Source organism: Dermacentor variabilis, chromosome 9, assembly GCF_050947875.1.
Source record: "Dermacentor variabilis isolate Ectoservices chromosome 9, ASM5094787v1, whole genome shotgun sequence".
NCBI lineage: Eukaryota > Metazoa > Arthropoda > Arachnida > Ixodida > Ixodidae > Dermacentor > Dermacentor variabilis.
In genome coordinates, this window is record NC_134576.1 from 136,667,253 (window position 1) to 136,689,865 (window position 22,613).

At 42.3% G+C, this 22,613-nt stretch overlaps 3 protein-coding genes across 7 annotated transcripts in view; 1 reads left to right on the forward strand and 2 right to left on the reverse strand.

Moving 5' to 3' along the window:
• The window catches only part of LOC142557634 (uncharacterized), a 31,224-nt gene extending 19,143 nt beyond the window's left edge, over positions 1 to 12,081 (reverse strand). Inside the window, exons 1-13 of one of the 4 annotated variants that reach the window (XM_075669606.1) lie at positions 11,921 to 12,081; positions 10,676 to 10,833; positions 10,363 to 10,415; positions 10,208 to 10,285; positions 10,029 to 10,123; positions 9,244 to 9,336; positions 7,628 to 7,724; positions 4,090 to 4,157; positions 3,684 to 3,759; positions 2,014 to 2,119; positions 1,079 to 1,181; positions 382 to 526; positions 92 to 154 (exon numbers count right to left, since the gene is read on the reverse strand). In XM_075669606.1, the coding sequence (XP_075525721.1) occupies positions 92 to 154; positions 382 to 526; positions 1,079 to 1,181; positions 2,014 to 2,119; positions 3,684 to 3,759; positions 4,090 to 4,157; positions 7,628 to 7,724; positions 9,244 to 9,336; positions 10,029 to 10,123; positions 10,208 to 10,285; positions 10,363 to 10,415; positions 10,676 to 10,796 (1,098 nt within the window). In that variant the 5' untranslated portion in view covers positions 10,797 to 10,833; positions 11,921 to 12,081. Of the gene's footprint in view, positions 1 to 91; positions 155 to 381; positions 527 to 1,078; positions 1,182 to 2,013; positions 2,120 to 3,683; positions 3,760 to 4,089; positions 4,158 to 7,627; positions 7,725 to 9,243; positions 9,337 to 10,028; positions 10,124 to 10,207; positions 10,286 to 10,362; positions 10,416 to 10,675; positions 10,834 to 11,251; positions 11,480 to 11,920 lie in introns of those variants that run through there. The other 3 variants (XM_075669607.1, XM_075669605.1, XM_075669608.1) reach the window with 3 other exon arrangements.
• Positions 12,082 to 12,202: 121 nt separating this feature from the next.
• On the reverse strand, positions 12,203 to 13,226 carry ND-30 (NADH:ubiquinone oxidoreductase core subunit S3). Its single transcript, XM_075669609.1, has one exon. The coding sequence runs from the start codon at positions 13,105 to 13,107 to the stop codon at positions 12,298 to 12,300; it is 810 nt and encodes a 269-aa protein (XP_075525724.1). The 5' UTR covers positions 13,108 to 13,226; the 3' UTR covers positions 12,203 to 12,297.
• Positions 13,227 to 13,322: 96 nt separating this feature from the next.
• Positions 13,323 to 22,613, forward strand: part of LOC142557633 (uncharacterized) — a 72,210-nt gene continuing 62,919 nt past the window's right edge. For both annotated transcript variants that reach the window (XM_075669603.1, XM_075669604.1), the window contains exons 1-2: positions 13,323 to 15,966; positions 19,361 to 19,623. In XM_075669603.1, the coding sequence (XP_075525718.1) occupies positions 13,674 to 15,966; positions 19,361 to 19,623 (2,556 nt within the window). In that variant the 5' untranslated portion in view covers positions 13,323 to 13,673. The remainder of the gene's footprint in view (positions 15,967 to 19,360; positions 19,624 to 22,613) is intronic.

A 22,613-nucleotide genomic window follows, 5' to 3' on the forward strand; every position in this document is an offset into this window, starting at 1 on the left:
CTGAACCATGGTTACTAAACAAGCTGCATGCCCCTCAGAAAACGTCGCTAGCAGATAATAGCATGCAAATTAATGCAATGATAGTGTTTACCTCAATTGGGTCTTGGGTCAGTGACTTGAACACCTTCACCAGAGACAGTGACCACAGGATTCCCTAAAGCAAAACACAAGAACGGTTAGGAAGAAAATGATCCTGACCAAAGGAAGACAAATTTATATTTGTTGTATGAGAAACTTGCATGTAAAGTTTATAAAAGCTTGGATAAAGCTGTCATTTGCAAAAAATTAGAAGATGACAACTGCATTCATGTTACCAAACTAGATAAATATGTGTTCGGTCAGTATAATTTTTAGCCAGTACCAGACAGAGCAAATACTGACACTATTGATGATCGGTGGCAGGAGAGAGGCAGAGATGGCTACGCCCACCAAGCACGCAGAATTCCCGCCCAGAATTGCCATGGCAACGCCCCCACCTGATGGCAGGGCCACCAGGGACCCCACCCAGAGGCTTCGCCAGTGACCCCTGCATGAAAAAGTTAGTGCTAAAATAGTAGAAAACAGTAAAAACTGTAAATACTAAATATGCAAATAGTAAATAGGCCCTTCGCAATAGTAAATATGTAAGCAGTAGTGGCAACCTCTGTTTGACTGCTAGGTTATCTGATGCACCACGACAGCCCTCGAGAATTTCAGCCACGGTTAAGTAATCCCTTCTATGCTGTTTGTATGGTAGGTGCTCTAGCAACAATTATGTTTTATTATTATTAAAAATATGGGACTCGAGACAAAATAATGTTTCTGCATTTCAGAAAAATGCAGGACAACAAATGGCTAATGAAACAGCAGTGGATCTAACAGTGCAGGTTGACTACGTATTTTTCTAAAGTACTTCTAGGTGCAGTGAATGGTTATGTTTCATCTACTGGCAGGCTTCAATTCTATGATTACATCTCTACAACATGTCAACATCTCAACATCTCTTTCCAAGACGAAGGTGTCGTTGTCTAAGAAAGAGAAAGCAACCACATGCTTAGGCTAGACCCCACGTTATCATAAAATACACAGATTCTCATACCTAGAGCTCATTTCAGGGTTGGGCCATCGTGATGGACTCCAGCTGGAACCTTCGTAAGGCGGTATGTCACCCCAGAAGGCATTCAGAAGGCCAAAGAAGAAGCCTGTGAACATGATGAGCAGTAGTTTTTCTTATGACAATGAGATATAATTGTGTACCTTTCATACCTTTACACAGATCACATTAACTGAATGCTTACACTATTAAAATGTAACAGAAGGCTCTAGACTAATGAAAACAACTTTGCATTACTACCAGCTGTCTCTCTTACTAATCATTTCTGCATTATATCTCAATTAATAATTAAAAATTATGTTTCTTAATTTTCAAAAATTATTCAATGACTTGGATATCAGTTAAAGCCTTAGGATGAGTTGAAAAGCACCAAGGAAGTGTTCTCCCTGCACTGAGTTAAATTAGCATTTATTCTATAAATTTCTTGACCCTACTTGTGCATATGTTGTAACTATGACTTCATATATTGTTTGTCAAAGTTTTACTGAATTGCAAGTACTGATCACTGTAATGCCTTTCAAAAATCATACTTGAGTTCTCAGGTCCTAACTGCATATATATTTGTGTATAATATCCATCATGAAAGGATCAATAAACTTCTAATTTCTTTACTTAGTTATTCATTTAAAGGCCCTGAAAGAAAACCCCAGGTATGAACACAATGTTAATGGAAAGCATACAAGCATATCCATCTGCTAGTTCTCCCAGTTATTTCACCAACTCAGACTGATTTAACCATTGGACTACAGTGATCAAGCAAATTACAGCAGATCCACAGCCCCCTATTGAAGAAAAAGTATTTAGTAAATACAATTTATAGCAGAATGATAATGTCACAAAAGTGAGGCGAATTCTGCAAACCTAGTTCTGGGACCCTGGCTTGAAGAAGTTATGAGGGTCACACTGCTACATGAACTCACCAAAGAGCAGGCAGATGAGGAGACCAATTAGCTCCGTCTTCAAGCCAAGTTTTGTGAGAGCGGTGTCACGAACTATGATACCAAATGTGATTGCCATTATGGGACCCTTGGAGAGATTATGAAATGTACATGAAAACATAAAGTAAAAGCAAAATTGAGTGAGGCACTTTCTTGATGCACTGGTCCCTGTATTTACAAGCACACCTAGACTTGAAATCCCTTCCAGACCTTGTGGAGCAAAGGGAAGCAGCAATCCTTCCTTGAAGTAGCCACTGCACTCTTCTTAATAGCCACTGCACTACGCTACTCGGGGATTACAACAACAATGACTTCCCCACCCAACAGACATCAAAACTTTCCCCCAATTCTAGTATCCTCAAGTAGTCATTTCAAGTGCATGATGACTCAACTTCAGCTTTGATTTACCAAGCAGCCTTACTGAAGCACAGTGATTGCTGAACTCAAATAAAGAGTGGCAGGGTCAAGGATGAGCTTCAAGTTGTGGTGCGCTTGTGAATATGGAGGCAAAAGAATGAAAAAGAATGTGTCAAGACAAGGTTAACTGAAACAAAAAATATTTGCACAAGCTATAGAAATTACATTGATCACCTTTTTTAACACAGAAATAAAACACATATGGCATAAAATATTCCAAATCAGCATGGCTCCACACAACGAAGGAAGCATCTGGTAATAATGCCTCAGCTCAAGCATATGCATACCGCAAGGCCAGAATGAAACTTAAACAAGAAAAAATTAAGAATGCATATTTATGGCTCCTCATTCATCAATATTTGTGACATGAGCGTGACCCCTTTTTGGACAATGAACTTGGTGGCTACGGAATGTTTTGTGATCAGCTGCATGCAGATGATTAATTGAACAATCGGTAAGCGAGCTTGTTTTTCGATTTCTCAATTAACATGCCAAGGCAACACAGACGCTTTGAGGATACGGGTCTCCTTATAATGTGTGCCTGTGTGCTTATGTGCGACATGAGCACTTTTTCATTCTGGCCCCATGCCAATATGGCTGCTGTAGCCAGCTGTAGCTTCAGATGTTTTAACAGATGTAGTTTACAGAACTGAAATATCTGGTATCAGTGCAAGGTTATGGTTTTGTAAACATTGTGGTCAATTTCTTTTTAATTTTTGACTTGCTGATTTTTGGCAATATTAGTAAAAAATTTCAGGCCTTAAATATAATATCTACTTCCTACGATCAGGAGAATTAACGTTCCTCCCTGAAATGCAACAAAATTTCATCGAAATCAGTTGATCGGCTGCCTAACAAGAGCATTTATGCATATCACATACCTATATTTGAACAAAAAAATTGGAGTTGGACCCAAAGCAATGCTTCCTCTTAAATCATGAACTTTGAAAGTAGCAGCAGAACAACACAGCTACTGAGGCATTACATGAGATAACATGCAGATATCACATATTTTGAAGCAACATGTTCGTGTACACATCTCAAGTTAGTCCAATTGCACCTTTCTTGCTGCTCAATGAACAAAACAAAATAACAAAATGGGCACCTGCTTGGAAGTCAAATGAGCGCCCACAGATCAATAGCTGGCAAAGTGGAAAACACTAGAAAAAGCGTTTAGCAGCTCATAGCTTGTGCAATAAGACAACATTAAAGCAATCAGTTGTGCTGTGACTCACCATAAGAGGTGATACCAACATTGCAGCAATTATTGAGACCACATTGTTGTCCATCAGGCCAAGGGCAGCAATCATGCTGAAAATGAAATCAAGCCCACGAAGACATTACTCTCAATAAATTTTTACCCTTTCAAGACAGAGAACACAAAAAGAATTGAAAACAATATCGTTAATTGGCGATAAGTGTGCGTTGTTGTGCATTTACTTGCGCTATATTTGTGCAATCTGAGATTACATAAGTTTGTTGAATATCATTGTCATTCTTTCTTTGTATGACAGGTTGTGTCCGATGTATAGACACGTGCCATGAGTGACCATTTGGGCTATCATAAAGAAACAATAAAATTATTCTTAAGAAGAGAGTGTACTGCTTGTTAGAAGCAGTTCAGCCAAAGGACTTACTCACCCTGCAAGAATTATGAACGCAACAAAATCAAATGTGAGCTCTCCCTGAGCCTTGACACCTGCAACAACCTAGGTAAGAAAGGATGGCTTATCAGTGACAGTCTCAAAGAAGGTGTTCCACCTTCATGCAAAACACATTAATGGCATGGTCACAATCATGCATGTGGAAATGGTTTCAGCAATGACAACCAGTTTCACCTGATTACTGTCAATGAAAGCAAAAAACTTCTTGAGTGGGACCTTCAGCATATGAAATACAATAACTGTTCCCTTCATTTTGGATATTGTTTAAAGAAAAAATCATTCAAGAAATGTACAAGATGTTGTTTTCAAATGCACAAAAGCGTTACTAGGATTGGTGCTAAAACAGCAAATGTTTGACACATTCCATTAAGAAAACGCTTTAGCTCAGAGCTAAATCCGATTTCCCTATTCAAACACAAATAAAATACACAAATGCTTTCATGAGACAACCAGTAGAACAATTTGAATGAAGTTTGTTGCATTTGAGGAAGTAAATTTCTAATGAGTAGGAAGCATAATTTTGATTTGGGGCCAGTAAATTCTTACAAAAATTCCTTAAAATTAGTAAACTTAAGAAAACACTGATGCATAAAGTTTACAAATCCTAACTGCGCACCAAAAGCAGATATTACAGTTCTGTAGGCTGCATTTTTTAGAGACTCTAAAGCAGGAAAATTTAATATATTAATATATAGCTTAAACAAAATTGTTGCAATGTTTATGAGAGCTATATGAAAGTATTACTCGCAAATTAGTAGTATATTTCAAAGTGATGTATCACAGATCGATTTGATCTGCTTTAGATGTGTTATTAGGTGCAGTTTACAGAATTGTGAAATATTTTTCACTGCTAAGTTACAAAGTTATAAACTTGATAGTTGACTTCTTTCTGTGTTGCTTCTTCCCCAATTTTCTGCAATTTTCTAAAAAGAAATGATGACCTAACTCAAAATTAGTTTTCTACAGTCACTAGATCTTAACTTTTTCTTTTAAGGGTAACAAACATTATTAAATTTGGTGCAGTGTTTGTCAAGAACAATTTCTCCACCCTCAAGTATTTAGATGGGAGCCCCCGAGCTAAAGCTTCCTCTTAAAGTAAAAAAAACATTGGAGAGGCACTGCCAAGTTCATTAACATGCGCTTAATGATTAAAGAGGTCAATCTAAGGCACTATGATACGGGAAAAATAAAATATGCATGCAATTTCTCTAAAAGGTTGTGCAGTTCAAATGTAAATTTATTTCTCCAGTGATAACTGGGAGGTTTCCAGGCACAAAAGCTGCTTTGAGCACCTTTACGTGGTCCTCATAGAATAAAGAACTGACTGTGGCCCTTAAGAACTCTCACATTGGCAGCATACAGAATTGCATCATGGTTCAAGTTATACAGAATACATATTTATCTACATCGTCATAAGATAAAACAAGCAGCGGTCTGAGAAGAGAGAGAGAGAAAGGCAGTCTAACACTCAGTAAGCTCTGGTGATCCATTGCATTCACATACAAGCAGCACATATTTAGCAATATAGAATAAAAACTGATGAAGCTCTTAAAAGGCCATGATAATTATTCTGATAACAATAATAAAATGGGATTGATCATTACCAAAGCGACATGAATGCACAACAAAATTAAAGAATTTCTGAAATAAAGGATGTGGTAGAAGGATTCAGAATTCAACCTAGCTTTTGGGGTTTTGCGCATGTGTGTTATTAGAATTTGATATTCCCCTTATTATTGCTGCCTTTTTGGTAACTGCATCATAGCTGCTGACAGATTTCAGAGTAAATTTACTTAGCTATATTAATTAATGTATGTAGGTTGCATTTAACTCACTACAGAATCACCCAGTGACCATCAATGTCCACAGCAACTTTTCAGAAACAAAAAGAAGCAAGCATACAGTCACTAAAACATACAGCTGTCACATGAATATATTATGTTTGTAGCTAATAATATGTTAGTGAAAAGAAGCACACGGTACCACATTATGCTATATCAAATTGTACCCTAAATGTCACAAAATGAGGCACAGTGCGATACGAACAGTCACTAGGAAAACTGTTTGTCTGTCACATGAAAAATACAGTGACCAAAAAAATAATATTCACCATACAGACAAGAAAAAACAACAAAAGCTCAATTCACGGATTCAACCTGCAAAAATAGTGTTGAGTTTTCAGATGCAGAAATACAAGAAGTGGCGATCTCTGAACAGCATTTAAGAATAGGGCAGACAAAGAGATAATGGCCACTTTGTTTCAAGCTGTAAAACATAAAGCGTGGCTTTTTTCTTTGGGCCATCAAAATTCAATTTCTGCTTCAGACCTTGCAGCTGCTTTTGTTGCCTGCAGTTCTACCTTTCCACAGTGAATTATCTTTTCATGGAAATTTGTAGTGTTGTCTTTCTTCTGATGTATGTACTAACAAATGGTCTTGCAGCCCAGTCTTATGAGTTTGCGGCTTCCTTCTGCACTTATAAAATTATATACACTACACTTTCATAGTTATGCACAGAATCTTATAAAAATTAGGACTGCTCTTGAATATAGTATACCCTGTTTTGAGCAGCATTTGGGGAAAACAACAAGTTTTGATATTTTTTTATTATTTCAGAACCTTTCAAACAGATACTGCACTGTGTTAAATAACGTAGTATGCACAACCATTTCAGTCACTATAAGTTCAGTAAGAATTTGATCATATGAAAGAAGGACCTATCATAGCTAAGCAGCAATGTTGGACTAATTAATGATTATTCCCTTCAATACCAATAACTCTATCATAAGAAAATTTTGCTTCAAAATATTTCTACTACATGCAGCATCAATTCACAATGGACAGCAGAGGAAGGAATTAAAAATGTACAATTTTTCACTGGATTTCTCAGGACTTCACAATCCTGAATATTGAAAATGTTTTATCTATGGGAATGAAAGCAAATGTAATCTGTGCAATTAAAAATTTGCCTGATATGGGTCATTCTAACAAAAAGCAACAAAAAAAAAGAAACAATGTATGTACTGCTATGACCAGCAGCCATCCAGACAACTATCATCAAGCAATTTTTAAAAATATTTTGTGCACGTTTGCCAGTTTTGTAGCACAGGCATAACAGAAGTGTCCTAAGATGTAGGAAATATGTTTCAAAAGTTGGTATTATCATTACTCCTGGAATGCTGAACTTCAAAATAATTCTTTAAGGACAACTCCTGCCGCGTGCGTGCGTGCGTGCGTGCGTGCGTGCGTGTGTGTGTGTGTGTGTGTGTGTGTGTGTGTGTGTGTGTGTGTGTGTGTGTGTGTGTGTGTGTGTGTGTGTGTGTGTGTGTGTGTGTGTGTGTGTGTGTGTGTGTGTGTGTGTGTGTGTGTGTGTGTGTAATGCTACAAATACTCCCAAATGTGTCCCAGACAACAAAAAGCAAAGTCATCATAATAAACACACACTAGTTTTGTCAATTTGAGAAGCACCTTTGTCAATCCAAGGCACAGTAATCACCTGATCACTAAACTACACACCTGAGCAACCGTAAGGCGTGCCTTAACCGACTTCAGAAACTTCTTCTGCATTGATCGAAATCCACTCTCCTTCTCTTTTTCCTTTTTTGCTTCATCGCTAAAAGAAAACAGGTGCCAATAGCATAAACCATGTAAAGCCAAAGACACTGTAGTGCTTTGATTATTAGTACTCTTCATATGCCAGACAAAGCTAGCTAGCTGAACAAAATGGGATCAGTTCATATTTGCTTTGCTAACTGATTTGACTATGTAAATCATGCCTTTACAACCATTCACTCTTATGTTTCCAAGAAAACGTTAGGTTTGTCTGACATGGTGTCTAAAGCGCAGACTTGTAGTAGTTTTTATGAAACATTTCCTTACCAAAAGGGGAAGTCCTATACATCTCAGCATAAACAGATGCACTTTCTGTTTCAAGTTGATGGTCCAGATATGTCTACTGTCACAACAAAGCAATGACTATACTCTTTGCTTTATCTTCTCAAAGCACATCCCTAGCATTTAGCATCTGATAGTCTTGCCTACTAAGAACGGTGCCTCCTTTTTCAATTTCTTACACAACATTCTTTTACAAATTTTTGTGCAAAGCAAACCACTAATCATTTTTCCTTCGTGTGAAAAATATTTTACTATAATGACTTAAAAAGAAATTAGGTACAATGCATGTCATCTCATTGGGTACCATGCTCAGAGTATAGTTGTTTGCTAGAGCAAGAAATGCATTGAAGGTAAGAATTACGTTTGTTTTTCTATCTAACATGATTCCACGAGTGAACCTGAATTTATAGTCATAACTTTGACAGTTCTCATTGAATACATATCTAGCAACAACAGCTTTTGTGCACTCAATATTTTCATGGTTAGGTGTGCCCACAATTTACAGGCAGTTCTGTCTCATCTTACAGCTGATTTGGGAAAGGCAGCATTTTACACATCAGAGCACACATGTGGTAAAAAAATGCATGGCTCGGTATAATATCATACTGAATACAAGATGTATCACCATGGTTTTACTACATAGACTTACAATTGCTGCAAGCTCACTATGTTTCGTATTTTGTGCATCCTATTAATTTTGACGTGGCCTGCAAACAATTTGAATTTATGATAACATGACTGACATTTGCTTCCAAGGTACCATCCTATCAAAATGAGAGGTGAACATGAGAAAAAAAAAGTAGAGTACACATTTTCCTTTTCGTATTCACCTGTGTATGTGACACTGGTGATTAGGTCACAGATGCTTAATTTTAGGGCCAGAGCACAAACTGCACAAGGCTCCACAACAATCACACATCGCAATTTTAAACACTACACCTGTCCAATCAAGTAGTTTCGATTGCAATCTAGCCCAATCAGGATCGAATTTCTAGACTGCGAGTGACTCCCTTCTGCAGCCTGCACAAAGGAGCTATTTGTGATCGAGAAGCTAGCAGTTAATTCTGGCATGATATTACATGGCTGTCATAACTGCAGCAAAAAGTGTCTTCAATGAGCAAGGCTTGACATGTATAAATATTGTGCCATGCCCATTGCTATGCCTTACATGGCAGAATTAAGCCAGAATGGAAAACTATTCATGCACATGGTTTTGCAACATCACAGTACCCACTCACCCTGATTCATAGTTAACGTCAGCTATCGTGTTTTGTTCCTCATCATCACTTTCTGGTTCAACAGCTCTGTAGAATATTGGACATGGAAATACACTGTGGATAAAAAGGGCAGAGGCGGGAACAATGTCAATCGGTGAGTAATGTCTAACACAAGGCCTGTCAACATTATAGATGTTGTGATGGCACTTGAAGAGTATCTATAGCATAACATTAATTAAAGAGGTAGAAACATTCTTTAATGAATGATTTGCTATGGCCATACACCTAACATAATACTTAAGATGACAAGGGCAACATTTAAAGTGACGATGCATTCATACAAAGTACACACATACACAACATACAAGGGCAGACAGTAACAAATAAGGAACTACTAGGGTGTCTGGTCATGGCCAGTGTGTTTAAGAAAGGCTAAGAGCATCTTCTTTGCACACAAAGCACCAGCAATGCTCCAAGGCTCAAGTGCATGGCACAGCTTGAAGAAGCTTCCACATAAATTTAGAGCAGATTTTATAGAAGCTCTTGAGGCTGCAAGGTGCATGCAGATGCAAAAAACATCATTTAAGTCATTGAACACATTGCACTGTGGCAAGCACATCAACGGCAGTTTGTGGAATCAGAGTGTGTGTGTGTGTGTATATATATAAATATATAAATATATATATATATATATATATATATATATATATATATATATAACACTGCTACAACATACAAACTTGGAGTAAGGCGCAGCCAAAATAAAAATATACATCACTCATTAAAAGAACAGAAGGTAACCTCACCCAATAGTTGAGTCATAGTTCGAACCAATTCCCCGAGATGTCAGGTCACTAAGGATGCAATCCGTTGGTTTTCCGCTTTCATACGGAAAGGACACCTAAATGACACTTGAAATTAGGAGGACTAGCAAGGTAGGGTGTTGGAGCATACTGAGGCTTGCTTGTGCGTGTGTACACATTACCTGATAGAATTTATCTTGGGCTGTTGCATTCCAGATGGCATTTCGAATTCCGTATGACTCTAGGCAATCTTCCAGTGCCTAGAGTAGAGAAGGTACACCGTGATTACTTGATACTGCATGGAAATGAACAAAAATCGAGGCTTGTATATATATACCTGCTTCAAAGTAAGATGTTCCTTGCTATCGCGAAAATTCTCACGGTCGTCATCTACAAATGATTAACAAAAAAAGAATAATAAAAATAATCAATAAAAGCTGTAGGCACGCAACTGTGAGGTTAGGCTTTATTATTATTACTGCTTGATAGTAAATGCTTTCTCATTTTTTTTTTTTTTTGTGTAAGCCATATTTCAGCAGCATGCATGCACAGAGATGCACGCATCAATTTAGTGTGTTATGTCTTGGCCATTGATGCACAAGCAATGCAGCGATAAAAGCTGGTGGCACAAGTGCACGAGCATTGCATACCTTCTGATAAAGTCGCACGGCTGTCCGCGCAAGAGCGTGCCGCATTTTCAGTGTCTTCCTTTGGAATGCTGACCAGGAACCACATGCCCGATCTCATACTGCCATGACCATCTCCAGGCATTTTTCAAAACACTGCAAGACTCAATGGATCTTCGGTGCTGTAAGAAACACGTGCATATCGTTTTGAATGCAGCCGCACATACGCTACGCTTGCAATCCTAAACCAAAACGCGCGCGCACCAACACCGTCGTCACACGCACGTCTACGCCGAAATAGGAATTTGCACGATTCTGTTAAAACTGCAGATGGATATGACTGATGATCGACCCTCATACAGCGCATATAATCCAACTCCAAGCCGCGAATTCGCTTTCACGCCGACGTACTACTACGCCTCGATCTGCAGTGACATTGATATGAGGGGGTTAAAAAAATCGCATAATCGCGACTCGTCACCATGCCGCGCCCAGAAATAATGACCTATACAGTCGCGTCCAGGGTGAGCACTCGCGACTGATATCACTGTATACAACTATTGGCACATAACCACATGTAGAGTACACGGAGTTTCTCACCTCAATTATCCGGTGAGGGGCGGAGACTGACTGTAAAATTTCTAGGTCACCTGAAGACTGTGAATTTTGAGGAGCTATTAGAACATCCTATGTTGTTTTGAAAACTCTATCCGTTAAAGCACTGTTAGGAAAAAATTATTGCTCCACAAGACTACGTTACGGCTCACTCCGCAATACGCTCCGCACGATCTGCGTCCATGTGCACATCTCTCTCTCAATTTTTATATCTCTCTCCCACTAGGGAGTTTTCTAGGGAACTATCTGGGGAGCGCTATTGAGAAAAAAAATTGTGCACTGCGAACAGTGCGAACGCGTTGAAAAAGGGTTACGTAACTATTTCTTTTCTTTAACGGCTTTAATTAGCTAGGGAACGTAATACGACTGTCTTATACGGAATTCGTCGCTGTGACATCGCACCCAAGTAAGTTCAACGCGGCGTGGCTGTCTTTTGAAAGAATTACAATCGCCATGTATGTGTAGTCCATACAATTCGAAACTCTTACGCGCTTGGTTGTTTTTGCGCTGGACTGTGGCACGTGTGAACTTTTGCATGGCGAGTGTTGTACCGGCAAGCGCGTCTTCAAACCCCACAGTGCGCGCCATGTGAATTGCTAACTAGCGTCTCGTAAGCTCGGCGACAACGCTGACTGCGCTTTGAGATTAGTTTACCTTTTGACAGCTGTACAGACTCTCGGCGAACACTTCCAGCGCTTGTGTCGAGGCCAAGCCACATCCTTGCCCGCGCAACGCGTGCTAGCAGCTTACTTCCGTGTGCACTGACTCTGCATTTCCTCTCTCTAGACAGTCTCGACGCATATCTGACAGGCAAGTGCCACGCGTTCTAATATGTTGCATGCGAAACATTGTTTGGCTGGGAGCCATTTTCAACCACGGTTTTTAAGTTTAGGAATATTCTGGTTCTATGCATAATCAGAGACGCCGAGGCGGCGATGGTTTACTTCACTGGCGATGCCTTTATTGAAACTCAAAACTGCAAGTCCCCCCCCCCCCCTTTATTTTTTGCGTGACCAAGCCAACAGACCGATCTATTTGGTGCTCTTGGGTTCTTCCTGACCGCTGGGCAGGGCGACTTCTTGTGCAGCGTCTCCCGAACGGAACTTTGGAAATGTTTCCCACGGCGTGGACAAATCGAACTTCCGAAACTCCTGCGTCAGCTCGAGGGGTTCGACAACGACCCTTTCGACTTCGTCGTCGTAGCGGACCTCCACATAGCCCGAAAGCGGGAAGTCCTTGCGAAACGGGTGCCCTTCGAAGCCGTAGTCCGTCAGTATCCTTCTCAGGTCCGGATGGTTGCCGAAAAAGACACCATACATGTCCCACACCTCGCGTTCGTACCAGTTGGCGCCCTTGAACACGGCTGTGGCGGAGTCCAAAGGCGTCAGTTCGTCTGTGTACGTCTTGACACGAATCCTCGAGTTGAAGTGCACAGACAGAAGGTTGTAGACTACTTCAAAACGGTACTCCCTCGATGGTACGTCGACGCCACAAATATCGACTATGTTCGTGTATTGAGCGTTTTGATGTTCCTTGAGAAAAGTGAGCACAGGCACGACTCCTTCGGGGGCGATCATAATCTCAAGCTCGTCACCAGGCGTTATTTGGACCTTCTGGACGTATTTGGGCATGCACTCGGCCACGTACCTTCCGAAGTCTTCAAGTTTGGAGCGCTGTACATACAGGGGCTTACGGACCGATGGTCTGGTTTCTTGGGTCGGCGCCGCGGCGGAGTCTTTGCTTTCGTAACGCCGCGCTGCTGCGGACGCTAATGGCGTAGTCTGCCTGATAATCTTGCCCAGCCTCGTGAGGCATCGAGCTCTTCCAAAAAGAAGAGACATCTCTTGAAACAAGGTTCGCGCGAATGTTTGATATCGAGTGTTTCCTTGACTGGCGACCTTTCTTTCGACGAGGGAGACAGCGACGCAGGGACCGCGGCACAGTTAATGATGATAGCTCAATTTCTCGAGGGTGGCGCTGTTAGCGCCATCTAGGTTTTTTTGTTTTTTTTTTCTTGTGCCAGGAATTTCGGAACAATACCTATCACCATACTGACGATACCGCAGCGCAAGCTTTGCTGCGTTTGCGCTCGCCTTTTGTGGTGTTAGAATTGTGAATTGCGCGACAGTTACGCTTTCCGTTTGCCCTCGTGCGCAACCGGACTGTGTCTTGGAAATAGCACCCACTTCGAGAGTACTGTCTGACATATCGCGGCGGCGCTCGCGAATGCACGCGAAAGAATTGGAGGACAGAGCGGTTGTGAAGTGAGCTGCTGCTTGACAGTTTGTGGGCTGCGTTTGGTTTCGCGTGCTCAGTTTTGTTCGTTCCTTGGTGGCAGGCAGCAGCAATCATTCTTCGACAGCACCGGCAATGACTTGCAGGTAACGAGCGGGAACGTGTTTAAACAATGGAGCATCCGACGATCGTGGGGAACGCGGCCGGTGCCGCGGCTGATACATTCCAAGCTATTGTAACGCACGTGGCGCCCGAGCATCGATGGCTTAAACTGTTTGTGCAGAGGAACCACGAAATGATGAGGCATATTGAAGCTTACCTCGAGGGCCTCGAGCCGGCGCTGTCGTCTAAGCCTGGCTTTATGCATCAGAGTCAGATAGCGTTAGGAACGCCGTGTTTCGCGCGCTGCTCGAACAAGAAGTGGTACCGTGCCGTGGTGTCATCCTGGCCGCGCCACAACGAGACCCTAGTCGAAGTGACGTTCATAGACTACGGGAACTGTGAAGAGGTATGCGTTGATGACGTACGCCAGAGCCCAGACCCTATTTTCAGGACACCGCACGGAGTTTACGAGTGCTTTCTTGACGAACTCGACTTGAGCCTTGCCACGCCGGATGGCGCAGAGAAAGTTGTCGTATTGTCAAAGGCAAAGCTTTTGAGCGTGAAGGTTACCGTCACAGTCCACAGGTACGAGCAGGTGCAGGTGAACTGCGTGAGGCCCGTCGTGTCCGTCACCATGCCTGACGGGAGGAGCCTAGCGGACATGCTTGCGCGTTCGGCGGCGTTTACGAACGCCATGGTTCCGGCTAGCGCGAAGCCCGCCTTCACCATACCCGACATCAAACTAGGCGTACCTTACAGGGTATACGTCGCGCACGTTGAAGCCATATGCGATGTGTTCTTGCATCTAGCGACCAGGGATCCAGCGGCGTTTTCTGACATGATTCAGGACACGTACGCGAACGCTGTCCCACTCGACCCCGCGCTGGTACGGAGTGAAACGGTCTGTCTTGCACGTTTCACAGAGGATTCTTTACTCTACCGCTCCCTTGTTGTCGACTGCTTCCACGGTAGCTGTAGGGTGGCCTTTGTCGACTACGGAAATCGTGAAGTCAAGTCAACGTCAGAATTGTTGGTCATTCCTCCTGAACTGCTCCAAGAGCCTGTCTTTGCAATCCATTGCAATGCGTCTAGCACAGGGCTAGACAAGGATACCTTCCTTGAAGTCACTGCAGAGCAAGAGCTGACCTGCACATTTTCGCAGGGAGTGATACCTGGCGTATATACCGTTAAGTTTGAGGGTCTGAATGGCAACAAAGCACCTCCGGCAGTAAATTGTGCTCCGTGTAATGGGCTGCCAGGAAATTTACTGCCAGTGACTGGCCTTCACACCCAGATACAACGATTGAGGCTTGACCCAGGTTGTCGGCACGTCATGTACGTCACATTTATTGAGTCTACCGAAGTTCTCTATGCACAGCTGAAAGAAATGGCGGATGAAATTGATCAGATTTCGACGCAGCTGGAAGCAGAGTCCCCTTCACTTGCAATGCTTTCGCCTGCAGATATCATGCCCGGCTTGGCTGTGGCCTGCAGATATGAAGGAGCGTGGTACAGGGCTGAAGTGATCAAGCCAGGCCCGCAAGTGCAGGTCTGGATTGCTGATTACGGGGACACTGCAACACTGGATATCTCTGAACTCCGACAGCTAGACCTCAAGTACACTCTGCAGCCTGCATATGCTACGAAGCTCACTTTGGATGGATTTACATGTTTGCCGCAGGCTTCAGAAAAGATAGAGCTGTTGCTACAACAACGACTTCTGGACATTGAAGCAAATGTTTCAATTGTTGATGTCCTTCCTGATGGCACCCACTCTGTTCAAATATTCATTGGGGACCCTCCAAAATCAGTCATCAAGGAATTGAACGCTGCATTGGCAAGCACTCGTCAAGTGGGCTCAGCAAAGGCACAATCTCCCATTGTGTGTCCCGTGGAGAAACTCTTGGTCACTAATGTTGCTCCCCCACAGAAGTTCTTTGGCCAGTTCATGAAGATACCAGAGGGTGAGCTGGACGTCCTGCAGAAAGGACTCAGAGACTATTACTCAGCATCGTCGCCAAACCCGGCCTTCCTACCACAGCCTGGCGATCACATCTGTTGTCGATTCTCCGAGGATGGGCAGTTCTACAGAGCGAAAGTTGAAAAAGTTTCAGCCGACGGTTCACAGTGTGCTGTTTTGTACTTAGACTATGGCAATGAGGAGACCGTGATGCTGCAGGACGTGCGCCCTCTGGAACCACAGTTTGCCATGCCTACTTTGTTTGGCATACCTTGCCAGCTGCAGTCTGGGCAGGTCTCAGATGACATGATCGACACAGAAGTGGAGGTACGCCTTCTGGCATGCCACGGAGATGTCCACAGTGTGGCATTTACCAGCTCTGGGCAGAGTCTTCCATCAAAAGGTTTGTTTGTGTTTGTGGAAGCTACTTAGTAGCTGTAAATAGCTCTGGTGTTGTCACTTTTACTAAAACCACTGTACTCCGTTTCATATTTAACAGGCAACACTATGGAAGCACCTGCTGTGGTGGTGTAGTGGCTTTGGCAGTGCGCTGCTAAGCCTGTGGGCATAAGATCGAATCCCATCTACAGTGATCGATGGGGGCAAAATGCAAAAACATGCGTGTACCATGCATTAGGTGCACATGAAAAAACCTGTGGTGGTCAAAATGAATCTGGAATCCCCCACTACAGCATGCCTCACAATCATATGGTTGTTTTGGCACGTAAAACTTCGGAATTTAAAAACTCTACAGAAGCTTGTAGTGCAGTTGTAAACGCCTCAGCACTTTTTGTAGTACAGTTTTTTATTTGCAACGCCTTCTGTGGAATAACTACTTCATATATTACAACTTGTAAATACAAGGTTATGACGAATCTTGTATTTGTGCCCCTCCATGCGTCTAGTATGGAACATACTACGTTGTCATGAGCAATGCTGTGTGGTGAGTGGTCGCAGAAACATGTCACTCCGCTTGTTTGAAAAGTTTCAGGTCTGCGACACCTTCCATGTAACAGTGGCATATTTTTCAACATAAATATGAGGCTTAGTGTAGCATCAGATTACAGAACATTTACCTCTATTTCATATGTGACACTATTTTTTGGTCGCAAATGCAAGCAGCGAGGGAAGTCTCTAGCCTTTGTGCCGTTGCATGCTGATGCCTGTATTTAGCTGAGCTCCAGCCGTTCAGTTGAGACTTCAAATATGGCACCAATATGGCTGCCATCTTAGGCTTATTGGAGCTCTATTGAAAGACTGCACAGCCCAGGAAGAAAAAATTACAGGGTCTCTTAAGATCTCTTTGGAGGTGAATGGCAAGAGCCTACTCTTCCTCTTATCATTCGCCTCTTTCTCTTCTTTCTTTTAGTCATTACTGCTCACTACTAAGCGTTTTTAGTCATTTGTAATCAATTGTGGTCATTACAAGTCGTTATTAGACACCTTGGACATGTCATTAGTAGTCATTACAAGTCATTTCAATAATTGGTCATTACTGGACATTACTAAGTGTTTTTAGTCATTTATAATGAACTGTAGTCATTTCAAGTTGTCGTTAGACATATTGGTCATTTCGTAGTCATTAGTATTAATTACAAGTCATTTTAGTCATTACTGGTCATTCATTAATAAGCATTTTTAGTAATTTCTAATTGTTTGCAATCATTACAAGTTGTTAGATATATTGGTGATTTTGGAGTCATCAGTAGTCATTAACCTCTACCAATATCTATTATAATGTTATTCACTAACAGTATTATCTATCATTTTTCATTATTTAATCTATCTTTAATCTGTCTTCATATGGCATGATGATGCTTTGCAGACACTCCAGCAGTCAGTTCTGCTGACACAAACTTCACCATGAGCCTAGAAAGACTCGCCTTAAGCTGTGGACAGGTGACAGCAGTGACAAATGATGGCAGTGCAATGAACAATACGGAAATCTTATCTGTGAATAATTTCGATTCGTCTGCATTAGCTAAGACTGCTGGCGGTGCAGGGCCAAGTGTTTCACCACTGTACTGGTTCAGCGCTGGTGTTGTGAAGTGTGTACCACTTCGCATTTAAGACAGGCCAAAGCAACCACTCCCTGAAAGACTTGGAGTGTAGAAATATTCTCGCACCAGGAAAGGCATTTCAAGATTAACACAGATTCGTCTGCTAGTCTCGTTCGTAGCCTAGTCAAGACGTAACCTTGACATCACAGTCTTTCTTGGTTGTCACAGTGGCAGCTGCAAAACAAATGACGGGTCTTGTGACTGCAGCTCAGTGAAGCTCGTGATGGGTTTCTATCGGGCATTACTGGGGCATTCTTGCAGAACACAAAAACCTCCTGTGCACCAAGATGTTGGAGCACAGTATGGTCAAAATGAATAGGGAATCAAGAATATTGCCTCTCACATCTTGTATTGGTTGAATGAGCTGGGCATATGACAGAACAGGGACAGAGGCAGAGATGGCCTCTGTGACATGGTGTCACCCTGTTCCTTTAGTCTTGTGTCTGCTGTTTGTTGTTTGTTTTCTAAGGTTAAGCCTTTACTTCGCCTTTACATCCTGGTGCTTTGTGACGTTAAGCAACTCTTACTTAGCAGATCCTGTGCAAATCTTGTGATGGCATGAGGAGTTAGCACATGAACTTCAAGTCTGTCTTTTGTTTTTGCATTTTTTCATTACTAAGGTGATGTGCATGGCTAGACTGACATTCCTCCTATTGCAGGAGGGGGATCTGCTATTGCAGCAGGAACATTCGTCTCTAGATTTCATTTAAGAGGAAGTCTTATCTCTTGAGTGGAAGGCAAACGTGCATCTGGTGGTTAGTGGTTGTGGCACAAATCCCAGCACATGGCCTTCAAGATTTTCGGCGCTCTGTGGGCACTACCTAATCTTGTAGGTAGGGGGCGCTTTACTATGTCAGCATCAGAAACGTTTAAGCATTTCATGGCACATACAATTTTGCGCAATTTCGCCCTTGGCTTATGTTCCTATAGCTGCACTATTTGAAGATCGGCTTTTACGCAGTCCAAAATTTTAGCACAGTTTGCCTTTATCATGGTAACATGCTTCAGAGCGCATGAGAACACACACATACATGCACTCACGCTTTTGCACACAAACACCCCAAGAAAGGACACCCTCCTTACTTCTTCACAGTGCACTTGTGAAAAGGGGGGGTGGGGGAGTGTTCGTGTTAGTGCATGTGCATGCATATGAGAGAGTGTTCTCTTGCACTTTGAAGCAATTTGCCAAGCCGGATTATAAACAAGTGCAGCTACAAGTTCAAGTTGGCCTTTAACGGCAAGAAATATAATGTACAATACACAGAGAATACGGATATTGAACAAAAAGACAAAAACATTTCGGTGACTTGTTCGGCAATAGGTTTATTGCCTGTAGGCAACACCAGGCAGGACACTAAAAGCAAGCTGTACCTCAAGCCACCTATTGCTTTGTGTGAAATTTTTACACACATTTCTCATTGGGATGTGGAACAGGAGGTGTACATTGTACTTACTCCACATTACCTGTGTGATACTTCTGCAGCCGGGGATCTTGCATTGGTCTTGCATGCTTTCAAAAGAAAGAAAGCTGTGCGACAAACTATTTGTGTCCCCTCTTCCTGCTCTGATTCATCAAATGAACTTGCTGCCCATCGTTCAAGTGTTAGCTATAGACATTTGCCAAAAATTTCATACTCGAAACAAACTCTTCAAGAAATGAAATTTTTGCTGGTTTGTTGCCTGTACGCAACACTCATTCATAAAGTGTTAAAATCTCTTTGATGCTCATCTGCTCAGGTCCCCCAGCAGTGGTGGCGCCTGCTCAGGGATCAGCTCCGGCCAACATGAACACATGTGGTGGAGGGGAGGCCCCTGCCCAAGGCCTTTTACAGCTCCAGCTTGGGCCCGGCAAGCAAGAGCAGGTCACAGTGGTCGTGGTGAAGTCACTGTCGGAGTTCTATGGCCAGCTGACCAGAAATGATGCCCAGCTCAGCAATGTGGACACTGTGCTGTCCAGTGTTGCCAGTGCGCAGCCTGGCCTTTCACCAGCTATGCGCAAAGCAAGTTGTCTTTGTCCTCCCCCTCAACAGCATAGAGTTTCATACTGTTGCTAGAGAGAAATGTGGCACTAGTGTTTATGGGAGCTGCAAGCAGGGTGGTACAGCCGGCATTGAAATCGTTAGTTCGTGGATTTGCCTAAACTTCTGGCTTCGAATGGCTTTATGACTTTTAGGCTGATTATTTTAAACAAATTTGTGTGTTATGAGTAATTAAACATTAAAATTGTCCAGCACCGCGATTCGAGCACGAGACCTCGAGCACAGGAGCCCAATGGTGAAACCATCATTCCACAGACGCATGGACAGGCAGAACAGCTGCAGTTATTTGCAATTGTGCATGGTTACAGAGATTTATTACCTTCTGCATTCAACAAAGTGTAGATTGCTTTCAAGTTTAGACCAATGATGGCATATAAAACTGTAATAAAGCCACAAGCACAAAGATAAGACAAAAAATGTACTAACCATCATTCTTGCGGTGAACGATCACAGCACCAGAGTTCCCTTTAGTAATTCTTGTAGGAAATGCGATGGACCGCAGAGCTTCAGGCAATTACCTTGAGGAAAAGTTGTGCTACATTCCTGCTGTATGTATGGGAATGCAGGGTTGGTGTCTTGATGCTTTTCGAGTACATTTTAACACAATAGCGTTAAGGGCCCCGTGTCGCGGAAAATTCGGTGTTGGCAGCAGCGACGTTGTCCATATGAGAAAAATCATCTCGATCCACGCAGGCCCTGCACGTGGCGCATAGGCGTTATTCAATTAATTGAATTTCTGAAAGTAAAATGCACCAGAAAATTTGTAAAGTACAACTTAAACACATGATAGCATCAGACTGTAATTTGAATATACGAGAAAACGTAATTCTGTTAGGGAGAAACACAAACCACTTTTCTAGGTGTCGTTTAAGGTCTGTCTTAGCAGAAACGGCATGCCCCAGAAAGCTCGTCTTCATGCCTAGCGTTCGCCGCCAGTGTTTCCAGGACAACATTACGGTTACATAAGCTGCAGTTGTCAGGAAGCGTGAGAGACAGTCTGGGATCTTTGAGTGCTGTTGCGTTCACTCTAAAAGGTGAAGCTGAAGGGTCTTCCAAATTTTGAAGACATAATTTGACGAACATTGTTGTCTATCACAATAGTTGAGTCTCCAAAACAGTGTGTAAACTTCTATTTTCGGAATTGTGAAAAAAAAAATTTATTTAAATCTAAGTGCATGAGCAGCACTGTAATGTTATGCCAAATACAAACAGCGCTGGTGCATTGCTACAGTTCTAGGAAGGACAAGGTTTGCGCACACTGTGCATGAGTATTAGTGCAACATGTATTGCAGGAGAAATAAGATTTTTTATGAAGATTTTATTGCAAGAAAGCTTTCTTTTTGCATCTACGACACTTTTATAGGCCAGGTCACGTTAATGAAAAGCTAAATCATTCATTCAGCATGAGATACAGGGGTCTGCGCTCTAGCACTACCGTACCTGAAAGTAGCAGTAGTGGACAAATTTATATAGGTTTGTATTCTGAGTTGCAGCAGACTTAAAGGGGTGATGAACCACCCCTCAGGCTTATCGAAAAAACAGTCCACAGCGTGCGCTGCTGTAAACACCTCAGCCAAATTTCGCAGTACTGTGTGTCGCATGGAGCTCGCAACTGGAGCGCAAAGTCACCTTTTTCTCACACTCTTCTCAACAAAAGCCTCCTCTTCACTCTTTTCGGGCTGCCATATTTCTTCATGTAGCAGATTCTAATATGTGGTTGTTATTGGCCAATAGTTGACATCAATCGAGAAGGGTGTTTGAATCAGTGTGCTTCTTCCTACTGTTATTGTGTATATCTATTGATGCAGTTTAATGAACAGCCTGAGTTAAGCGAAAATCTGCGTTTAGAATTTCCATAGGTATTGCATACTTCCGGAAGTACGACTATTGCTGCCTATCATCAGCTGACGCTCAGCCGCACCTGCCCACGTAGAAATGAAACTGGCCACACTGCTTAGTGTCGTAGCCATAGGGTCTTGCTAATTTCTATTAGTTTTGAGCACTCAAAGTAGCCTTGAACCACGCGAAACTTCAGATGTTACATACATCTGGTCAGACCAGATGTACGCTTGCCAGCGTACACTCACTCCTGGCTAGATGCCTTGGCAGTCTTTGCTACATATTTAGCTATTGGGTAAAATTGAGAACAGCAGCATAGTCTCATTGGTATCTTTGGGTGACGTGACTCAAGGTCTGAGCGCTAACATCTGACAAACAGGTTGTCTGCTTCATGAGTTGGACACCCTGGAGGTGTGTCACCATCATGGTCGAAACTCGTTATGTTAGGAATCCTTTCAACACGAGTTCGGAGCATGGCATTCATTGCTTAGCAGATGTGTGCGTTGCCGACTTACTCGCACGAGTGAATATAAAAAGTTTGTTTGACCCTTGGAAATTGTGTGATTGTCGTAGAGATAAACGCAACAGGAAATGTGTTGCTCGTATCACTCAGTGCAAGAATAGCCAACGCAGCTGTCTAGTACACTGTAGCACAGCGATGTAATGCAACACCGTTAACCGTAATGAGGGACATCCTCAGGGTTTGGTGCATTGTAGGTGCAAAAATCAATAGTGGCATCTATGCTAATGTCCATAACCAAGTTCTAACCAAATTTGAACTGCTCACCATAGTGATGTTCAGGAAGTGGAATGTTGTGGGCACCACCCTGCTCTGTTGTAGCCTTCACAATGCAAGTCATTGAAGGAGTGGGAACACTGCAAAGAGGATCACAGGTGATCTTTGCCAATAAATAAATATGCTTCTGCTGAACGCATCGAAGTACTTTTTGTTGGGAGGTGTTTTTGAAGTACAGTAGAATTTCGTTTTCAATTTTTCGGTTAGTTCTATTAAGAGGCTTGGCTGGTGCCCGTTATTTACTATGTGCCCAAGCTTTCGTTATTTCGATCCTAAAATTGGCCTTCACTGAATAATTCAAGCTCAACTGGTCAGC